Genomic DNA, 11,651 nt, shown 5'->3' on the forward strand with positions numbered 1-11,651 from the left:
GGTGGTATAAACACCATTTTGGGCAAGGCCTTGACTCATATCTTATTTTGTCAACTTCAACATGATAGTGACATTTCTGCCCTAAAGTTTCTAGATCATATAATCCTCAAATTGCTCAATAAAAGTATTAAAATGTTTTGGACATTTGATTTGTTTGTAATGTTTGTAATCGAATTCAGGAACATGCCGCAGATGCTCCCATTGAACCGTAATGTATTTCGTGTGTTCGCATGTGAAAAAGGGTGGAAATAGCACTCTAATAATTAAATGCAATGGTAGCGTTTTCTTGATTTACCTTTCACTTTGATTACTCTACACTAATTTCTACAATTTCTAGTAAATAGATTTTTATTACAAAAAATATACGTTTTTGATACCAAGTCGGGAAAATGGCTATTGTTATCTTGTAGTTCGTTTCTGTGTGTGTTGCATTTTAGTGTTTCTGTTGTGTCGTTGTTCTCCTCTTATTTTTGATGTGTTTCTCTCAGTTTTAGTTTGTAACCCGGATTGTTCTTTCTCAATCCATACATTGATTTCAAACAGTGGTATACTACTGTTGCCATTATTTGATAAATTGATTATCCTTTTTTTCTTGATGTATAACAGTAAACGGGCTACCGACTAAGTTTTTTCGCCATTCACTGTCAAAGTGGTTGTCGAAGTGGACAAAATACAACAAAATGAAGAAATAAGCGTATCGTCCTCGCGTTATCGGCTGTACACGGTTATGTTCAACGTTTTTTACGTCCAACTAGATTACAAATCGGTTAATAAAGCGAAAACAAAGTCAGTGAATTTAGATTATTTCAAAGCAATGAAATGGAGTTTAATTAATCATCAACAAACATGTATCATTTTTAAAGGAAAATATGTGTTCTAGCAATTGACGTTTAGACAAACATGACAAAATAATAACAGTTTTCGCCGATTCTACACGCGCTCTTACAAATGTGCACCTATTCTGAGAGAATTCAATTGGTAATAGTTAAGACAATAAAATCGATCAATGCATCAAAATTTTTTTTCAAGTTCAACGAGCCATCTTTGAATACAAAGTTTTACAAAAATAAACATTAGTTGTCAAACACATGTTCACCGATTTGACTCTCATATTTGGTGTACCACATACTAAAATGTATAACCAAATTATAAAATGTCTAAAATAAACAATTGACAAGGCATATAATCAATTATGTGAATCAGCAATTAGTGTGTATTTTAGTCTAGACGCCATCTAATTATCTATCAGGAAACTCCAAAAGACTTCCGACGGTCATATAACCCGATATAAGCATAAATATAGATATAAATAGATTGCGAACTCGTGTAATTGGATTTCTGTCGGTATGTATGATTTCATATCATAGGTTAATATGTATGTTATTAATCATCCTTGTTACCTGTATATGAGTGTGTTTTTTGGCTGAATTAGTTAATGAAATTGTTAATCATTGTTTCACACTTTTAATGTTTACACTCTTTTCCTTTTAATAACTGAACATGCCCAATCAATGAGTAACACGTCTCTAGTCCAGGAGTCGAATTGAACTTCACATGAATACGAATTCAATGAGGTCGGAATGAGGCCTCTTAATATTGCTATTTTGTATATATTATCATTTTTGTATAGTCAGCCTTGGTGCTTCATTTATGTTTTAGTGTACTCAGTTAACCTTGTGCTGTTTTTTTTACTATATTTGTTTGCATGCTGCATACTTTGTGTAATATGCTTTTGTATATGTTTATTTTTTTTATTTTTGGATAAGGTTATTTCTTAATGGTTGTCAATATGCTGAATCAAATTAGATTAAAATACAAAAATCTATCTGAATTTTAAACCAATAACCTGATGAACATTTTCGTTTTTTGCCACATTCCATAAGAGCTGAGGTTAAAGTATGTGTCCAAATTTAAAACAAATTTTCTTAATATTTTGATACGGAATGTTGCACGTATGAATTTAAATTATCGTGTGTTTGAAAGAAGTCATGATAAGACTGACCGCATGTATATAGATATTATTCACGTGTCAATTGCGTGTTTATATGTCAAACTATGGACTTGTTTGTTTAGTCCTCCTTATTCTACTTTGCATTGATGTTTTTTTCCACCTGATTTGACTAAAGAATTCTGAATATCCTCGTTGTATCTTCCATCTTATCTTAAAATATATATGTTTATAGTTTCTGTTATAAACGACGAACTTAATCAGAAGCAATTGTTTGTCAAAAAAAATACAGAAAAAGGCAGAAGTTACAACAAAAAAAAACAAGACAAAGAAAAATTGGAGACATAATTTGGAAAAAGCAAAAAAACGACAAACGAATCCACAAAAAAGAACAACATATAAAGATAACATTTGAAACTCCATGTTTTCATGTGCTCATAAAGGGTGAGACGTCCCGGTAACAGTTAACACAGTTTTGTGAGTTTAAGGGATAAAGAATTGCATTATGTATGGTTCATCTACATGAACATGTATCTATTTTAATTTCGAAAAGGAAAATAACCACTTGAAATCTGAGTAGACATCATCCATGGTTTTTTTTATTTGGCTCGGAGTTCCATGTCACAATTCAGTCCGAAAAAGATTGTCGAAATAGTGATTTCGATTCTCCGTTTATGTCACTAACACGTAAATGCGTTCATATATACTTCTCAATATAACTATGCTTTAAATGTTTTTATTACATTGTCACTTTATCATAAAAGTATCAGTTAAGGCTGAAGAAATCGCTAGAAATACTTTCCAAAGTTTTCCAATCATTAAAAAACTAGAAAATTAAGAAACAACAGAAACGGCTTCCTTTGTCTCATTTTAAGACTTATACCTCGAAATTTATTTAAATAGTCATCCCCTTACCATAATCTATAACAAACGATACGTTTGTATCTTTGAAATTATAATTTCCCAATCTTAGCAGAAATATATTAACTACACTTGCATATGGATATACATTTTGTATCTCAATTGGTATTCAAGATCTTGCAATTGTTCCCCAAAAAGTTAAAAGACATTACTTTAAAATATTGCGTATCAACTTTTGCAAATAATACATGATTGTCTTGACGTATACAAATATTTTTATGGTACAACTTTTTGAAATTTTTGGTCATCAATGCTCTTTAAATTGATACTTGTTTGGCTTTGTGGCTTTTCTTTATCTGTGCGTCACTGATGAGTCTTATGTAGATGATACGCGTGTCTGGCGTATTAAATTATAAACCTGGTACCTTTGATAACTAGTAGTATGTCGAAATGTATTATTGTATTGTTTATTTGTGTATTTCTTTGTCCTGAATATTCTTGCTGTTATTTGTAATGTAGTCCTATCATGTAAAGTTGTCCTTTCAGTGTTATATTTGATATTGCAATAAAACAACTGCACAAGCCCCACAACCAGGTTCAACCCACCATTTTTTCTTACAATGTCCTGCATCAAGTCAGGTAAATGGGAGTTGATATATTATAGTTCGTTTTTGAGTGTTACATTGTCGTTTGTTTTTTTGTTGAACTTTAGTGTTTCTGTTGTTTCGTTGTTTTCCTCTTTCAGTTGATGTGTTTCCCTCGATTTTGGTTTGAAGCCGGAATTGTTCTCTCTCAATCGATTTATAACTTTCGAACAGCGGTATAATACTGTTGACTTTATTTATTATCTTAATTCAGTGCCGGATTTATCGGGGACACAAGGAACATGTGCCCCCTCCCTTCTCCGGATCACCCAAATATTTTCTAACATAATTTTAGCACTACTGAATCTGCTTATCCATCTTATCTAAAGCTGAAACTAATCACAGCCTGATTTGACTTCTTATATCGGCTGATATTTAACCCATTTTCAAAAATGTGTGATTTATGACAACTAACCGGTGGGAGTATAATAAAGGGTAATAAAGACCCCTGTGTGTACATATTTGCTTATATACCTATATGGAGTTATTTTCTTTCAGAACGACAGGTCATTCTTTTTCAGAATCAACCCGGACGATACCATGTTTCAATGAAATATGCTCAATCGCATAAAATAATGACCTGTGTGAGGTCATTATTTTCCTCGATAAAAATGCGATCTATAGATATAGGAAGATGTGGTGTGAGTGCCAATGAGACAACTCTCCATCCAAATAACAATTTAAAAATTAAACCATATAGGTTAAAGTACGGCCTTCAACACGGAGCCTTGGCTCACACCGAACAACAAGCTATAAAGGGCCCCAAAATTACTAGTGTAAAACCATTCAAACGGGAAAACCAACGGTCTAATCTATATAAACAAAACGAGAAACGAGAAACACGTATATATTACATAAACAAACGACAACTACTGTACATCAGATTCCTGACTTAGAACAGGTGCAAACATTTGCAGCGGGATTAAACGTTTTAATGGGCCCAAACCTTCTCCCTTTTTCTAAAACAATAGCATAACATCACAACATATAAAAACATACGATAAAATATCAATTAGCAGACTTAACTCAATCAAAAAACGTATGATTACACAAAGAACGAATAAATTTGATCTGCGATATCTGAATACAAATGCACAGTTAATTAAATATTAGAGACAAACAGTCATGACCAAAAGGCTATCAAACAAATTCAAACACACTGAGAAATATTTAACCAATCAATGTTCACTTTAGAAAAAAACCGGTTTTTTATAATCTTGAAGTTTATACAAATGTTGTAAGAATAAGTGAAAAATTGAAGATATTACAAATAATCAAAGCTGGTATACAGCCAAGATCCATATAAATAAAAAATGACAAAAAAGCATTACAAACAGTATCAACAGGTCGAATTAACAAGAAAATACGATTTGAGAGTACTCGCAGTTACTGACAGCTAGTTAAAAGCCAAAACCAATTAATAGTAAAAAATCATGCATCAGAGACTAAAATCGACTAAAACACATCACAGGGATTTAGTATTTTAACGTCATTAATAGTCAAATAAGACATGACTTGTGCAATGCCAAAAATAAATGTATCGACAGGTAGTAGTATAGTGAAGAGCGACTTCTATAGAAATAAAAGTTAACGTGGCTGTGTCCCCTATACATCTCGCCTCAAAAGATAATGAAATTTAGTTATGTTTTAATTTGCTAATGACAAAATCAATATTAGTGCCAATGTGAACTATATTCAGAGATCTAATTACAATATTGGTACGATAACCCTTACTTATAAGTTTGTTTAAAGGTTCGATGAGTTTACAAGGATCACATAGTGATTTCCTCGCTTTAAGTACAATATTACCATAAAATTTAGGATGAGAAATACCATTTTTAATAAGCTTTCTACAGGTATAGCCAAATTTACTACTTCAAAATTTTATTCGTCTGATAGTTTTTTGTTGCCGATTTGGAAATTTATATTTTAAAGTTCAATCGATGATAGATGTAAACCTTCATAGTGCCCGCATTTTAATTTTAGAAACAAATAACGCGTGAAGTTTTGATAATTTATCGCTACAATAAAGAAACATTATTATATATGTGAGATGAATTTTAATATAGAATTTCATAAAGAAAAAGTCAGATTTAACATATTCGTGTGTTAGATTTTCTTATTGAGTCATCCTGAATATGTTGGTTGATTTTTGGTTTATTGCTTAACGTCCAGTGGCTAATATGTCATGCATGTTCAGGACGATAAACGCTGAATAGAAAAAAATACTGTGACCTACATGTATTTATATTCGTCTTTGTGTCAGTTCTTAACTTTTTTAAATTTATGTATACCTTTTACTCTATCAAATGATCAACTTATATTATATTGAATAACGTTAACGTTACTCAGAAAGGATCGGGTGCGGAGGGTATATAATTATATCCTGATTATCTGTTAAAGAAATGTATTGCTATTCAAAAGACAATCTTTCTGAATTTTTCATTCGATTCAATTAAAATTGTTAAAACAAATAACCACTTTTCCGAGATAGAAATGACAAAACAAATAGAAAAAAACATACCCCTCCCCTTTTCCATAAACTAAGTGGTACAATAAATTACTTACAATGTGTTTTGTATTTGTTATACACCGTTATCGGATGGTAACAATACATTTGTGTCTTACTTCATGCAGTTACAGTAATATTTTTGTTATTGTGTATGGATAATATTGTGACGGTATATAAGTCAGATAATGCATATTTTAAAGTTTTTCTTGTCGTAAAACACACCTCGGGGTGTCAGGATTGCTCAAAGAAAGACCTCCCTACGGTCGGTCTTTCATATGATCAATCCTGACATCCTTCGGGGTGTTCTACGACAAGAAAACCTTAAAATATGCATTATCTATAACGTTAACCAATGTAACCTACATGTACATGTTGATTGGAATAGTACGAATAGTTTTATTGGTTTTTGATTTCTGATTAGAGTTTAAAACTTATTAACAGGTTTAATCTTCTGACAAGGAAAGTAATTACCCAACTATTTTTTTTTAAAGATTAGGTACAGATAGATGTTTATTGTCAACAACTGTTGATATTAATATATATGAGATATGTCTTCATAAAAAAAAGACTCACTTTTCCTATTCTTGTGAGCATATTCTTTTCTAAAAACTGTTTTAATGTGACTTTCTTCCACAACAAACTGTGTTTTTTCATCAATATCATGCAATATTTTATTCACTGAATGTCGCATTTCTTTTCCTCTTATTTTGAAAAGAAACCAACAATTTACCCCTTACAAAATACCAGATTCAAACAAGGGATTCTCCGCACATTTTCTAGGTTTCTCACCAACAACTGCAATTTCTATCGAAGGATTAGGCTATTTATCATAGTTTTGGGTAATATTGTAGCCATCATGGCTCATTGAGCAGGATCTACTTACACTACCGAAGAACTTGGGATTAATCCAGGCCTTGAAGGCACAAAACTTTGCTCAGTGCTCGGAGCATAAAAATCATGCTCGAAACATGAAATCTAGCAATTTCATTGGTTGATTTTTGAGTCTGAGAACAGAAATCATGCTCGAAAGTTTTATGACCGTGAGGCCAGGTTTCTGGTTGGGTTCATGTTGCTCAGTCTTTAGATTTCTATATTGTGTCCGGTAAACTGGTGTTTTTCTTTTAATCTTTTCGTGTTTGCCAATGCGTTATTGATTTATTTTTTATTTGTGAGTTTGAATGTTCCTTTAGTATCTTTCACCTCTCTTTGCAAAAGGTATTAGAAATGTTGACTGGATACAAGATATTCTGATCCAAAGTCTTAAACACATTACGGTAAATTGCTGATGTTTGAATTGATTTTTTAAATTCATTTATTTGTTGTTAATATTTAATTAGCGATCATGCACATTTTGCGTGGATATTCAGAACAAGAGTAAAACATATTTTGTTATGTGCTGTCCATTAAAGGTAGAAATTGAGAAGGTTCAGTACATGGTACCTACGGATTCTTTAAAGACCTCTGGTAATGTTTTTATATCATTGCAGGATCTACGGAAGTCTGTATGTTTCATATATTTCATCCAAGGGTTTTTTGTATACTAATAATTAAAATATGATATATACTTTTTTTTTAATTACAAAATAACAGAAAACCTGCAAAGTGACTTTCCAAAGAATGAAAACCACTCATAATTCCAATCGAATCTGGACCCTGCGCGTCATCTGTTTGTAACCAAACATCATCATTTTGGTTAAGATGTACGAGCACTGACTCTGTTGTTTTTAAATAAGAATCGTGATCAGTGTTAATTAAGTGGCCAACGTCTATACCATTTCGGAGCAATTTTATTCGGATCCATGAGTGTGCAGTTGAAGTTATGCTGTAGGTGAAAAAATATGTCCCTGTTCTTGGTGCAATGAAATTTCCATGGAACGAGTTGTATGCATTTCCAGAATTAAGTATGACGTTGTCAAATTTCAACTGAACACCACTTTGCACGTGCAGCAAGGTATTCTTAAGAGTCGTCATGAACGCTATAGCTGGACAATCAGATGCTGAAAATAAATGAGACAAAAATTTTTTTTTACTTCTTCTCAAAAGTATGAAAAATTCATCAAGTCTTATGTCTTATGTTGTAAGTAAGAGATCATCCTATTCATAACTTATTTTGCACAGCGGTATACTACTGTTGCCTTTATTTACATTTACGTGAAAAAAAGATATTTGGTTCATGCGGTTATATAACTTGTTGAATTAAATTTACTGTAATATAAGCTTGAATGTAATTGTGATAATTTCCACTGCTTCCCTTATATTAAAAATATTAAGCTTAGAATATATGAAAACAATACAAAAGGACATAAATTTAATGGTTTACTTTTTAAATTGTTATTTGGATGGAGAGTTGTCTCATTCGCATTCACACCAGATCTTCCTATATCTATAAATGTCAACAACGGTATACAACGTTCACATTTATCCAACACTTTAACAAAAAATACAAAATAACGGATCCACGGTAAGAATACCCATTTCAAATATTTAAGAAATAATTGATGCAGGCTATACTTTATTGTAGTTTTAACATGAGTAGGCATTATATTCGTGATTATTTTTGCCCGAGCGATAGTGAGGGTTAAAATAACACGATTATAATGACTACTCATGTTGAAACTACAATAAAGTATAACTTGAATCAATTATTTTAATTAGGACAATTAATGTAATTTCTATGTCCGATTTGTATAAGTGTAGAGTGTCTGTGTAGATTCTTCCATGAACCTTCCTTTTCTTTGTAAACAAGCTAACGGCTGACAAAGTGATTTTTCAGAGGGAAGAATTTTGAACAGCCATGATGAACGGTTGTCGTATCTAGGTCAAATATGTCAATTTTGAATTGCAGCACATTGCAGTCATGATAAATGGATTATTAACAACATGTGCATCATTTAAGAGGTTGAAACTGTTTTAAGTGTAATCAAATATCAAGTTAAGATTTGCGTCTTAGCACTTTAAATCTTTGATTAAGGGTATCAAAAATTTAAGTGATGTAAGGATTTTTTATTTTTTGGAATAATTAAAAAAAAATGTTAAATCCATGCGTCATTTTGTCATATGTAGTATAATTGTTAATATCCAAATACGGCAGTCAATGTGGATTCATTTATTTTCGTGGGTACCAATTTTCGTGGTTTGAGGAAAATTTACATATTCGTGGATATTTAATTTCGTGGTTTTGGCAAAGTCTACACTCATTCCTGTAGAAAAATGTCATTCGTTGAACATTTGAATTCGTGGTTCTCCTGTACCAACGAATTCCACGAAAATTGATATCCAGCGAATATTAATGAATCCACAGTACTATAAATAATTTGTTTTTTCATACAAAATTGAAAATGTATTGTCTCCTTATTTTAATTGGGTCGGAAATATTTGAAACGGTTATTATTTCCCATGACAAATGCAGCTATCAGGGTTTTAGTCTACAACATATGACATGTGGTTTAAGGTAAAATACAATTAAGTTTTTTCATGTAGTTCTCTCAACTACAAAAGTAACTACTTTGATAAATAAAGGCAACAGTAGTACACCGCTTTTCGAAAGTAATTAATCCATTGACAGAAACCGAGAGAAATCCGGGTTACAAACTAAAACTGAGGTAAACTCATTAAATATGTTCGAGATAAGAGGAAAACAACGAAACAACAGAAATGCTGAAGTGAAACAAAAATCAAAACGGCAATGCAACACACACAGAAACGAAATGCTGTTGAAGATAACAATTGCCATTTTCCTGACTTGGTAGCGATATTCTAATACAAAATAAGTGGTGGGTTGAACCTGGTTTTATGACTAGCCAAACCTTACACTTTTTTTAATTGTTAAATATAAGACAGAAATCGTAACATTACATGACAGAACTACAGTACAAATAAATGCAAAATAAACATTACAATAGGACATTTCGACATCAAAAGTACCAGTAATAATAGTTTGAATTAAAATACTAAGATTATGTTAAGTTTTATCTTTTAAGAAACATAGATTACACAGATAAGTGATCATGAAGTTTTTTTTACCTGATAGCCGCTTAACAGTTGACTCCAGATGGCTAACTTTCGACTGCATAGATAAAACAACATTGTCATAGGTTGACACTTGTGTTTTAAGAGTTTGTATCGTCTGGTCCATTTGTTGAAAACGTAAATCCACATTGGTCGAGTTCAAACCATTCATTATGAAACGCCTATCGCTTGCAAAAAATGAGCCACATAAGCAGCTGAACACTGATACATACAGTACATATTTGAATGGTTGACCGGAAAGCATTTAGATGCAAGAGCCACGCAATTCAGAATATCACCTTTTTGTTGAGATAATTTGGTATACAACTGTGGGGATTCCTTGTTCATGAATACTATATATCTGAATTTGGTTGTCATGCAGTTGAGATAAGTGAAGCTATTTTTGTAAGTACAATGTGCCTGAAAGATAACCTATTTTGATCATTGGTTCTGTTATAAGGCAAATATGATTAAGATATATATGTCTGAGAGTGAGATAAACAAGTACGGAGGGGAGGATTTGCTTAGAAGTTAGCCGAGAAATATATGGACAATTTTTCAATCAACCATAAGACTTTATAAAATTTTAGCAAAAACGTGTTATAACTTTAAATGAAAATACCTTAAACTATTTTTCACGTATTGAAAAAACATTTTCTCTGTATTCCTCTTTACAAAATAGTTTTATTTATTTAGTTAAGTCATATAGATGGAATTGCAATATTTAACAGTTCTTGTAATTGGAAACTGGTGTATTTTAAGTTGTTTGTGGTTTTAAACAAGGACTTATATACTTCTCTGCTTTAAACTAGCTTTTAGTAGCTGCGAGTACCTGCAGATATGTATTGAGCATTTTTATATAGCTTTTATGTGCTATATATAGATTTTTCGAGTTCAGTCCTTTAAAAATTACTTTTATAGTTGTTTTTTTCTTATGACGTACTGTTTCACAACTATATATATATTTTGAATTTTATAAGATTTAACAATATATTGCCAACACTTTTCAACCACTCAAATCAAATTGCAGAAAAAGTACCGAAAACATATTTCTAAAGGCATTAATTACAGGTGTTTTCAAGTAATTGCCAAAACAATATTTTTTTAAATATGAGTTTTTGAGGCAAAGAATTTTCGTTTTTTAACTTATGATTACTTACATCCATTTAATTTGAACCTATGAGGATAGTTTTTCATTTCGATAGTTTGTGTATCTTAATTTATCTTTCGCCATTTTGAATTGCAAATAACAGATAACTAAGGTTTAAATTTTCAAACAAATTAGCAAATTTCATGAAGAATGCATATATCTAATGTGAATTGTCATTTAAAAGAACAAATTGTAATATTTTAACTTATAAATGTTGATACTTTTTAAACAAGTGTAGATTATTTTTTCTTGATTTCTAATGTTTAATATTGGCATTTTAAGGTGATGTTACTATGAAACAGAACAATTCTGAAGGATCCTACATGCAATTTTGCAATTAAAGCAGGTGACACTTATCCTGTCACAAAGCACCGATACCGCTCCTTTTCGAGTTCTACGATTATTTGTTTGTTACCTTAGCTTGTCTTTTCCTTATAAATTCTGTTTGAAGTATTTGCCTCTCTCACTGAGCGTCTTTTGTATATGTTATATCTTCGGGTAACTGCATATGTAACATGTGTTACTCGA

General features: G+C 31.4%; 1 protein-coding gene across 1 annotated transcript; it reads right to left on the minus strand.

Moving 5' to 3' along the window:
* Window positions 1–7,537: 7,537 nt before the first annotated feature.
* On the minus strand, window positions 7,538–10,338 carry LOC134726430 (complement C1q and tumor necrosis factor-related protein 9B-like). The gene is made up of 2 exons (XM_063590833.1): window positions 9,989–10,338; window positions 7,538–7,962 (listed from the first exon to the last, which is right to left on the minus strand). Exons 1-2 carry the CDS (start codon window positions 10,236–10,238, stop codon window positions 7,538–7,540), a joined length of 675 nt encoding a protein of 224 aa, XP_063446903.1. The 5' UTR covers window positions 10,239–10,338.
* Between the last annotated feature and the right edge of the window lie 1,313 nt (window positions 10,339–11,651).

Source organism: Mytilus trossulus, chromosome 7 (genome assembly GCF_036588685.1).
Source record: "Mytilus trossulus isolate FHL-02 chromosome 7, PNRI_Mtr1.1.1.hap1, whole genome shotgun sequence".
NCBI lineage: Eukaryota > Metazoa > Mollusca > Bivalvia > Mytilida > Mytilidae > Mytilus > Mytilus trossulus.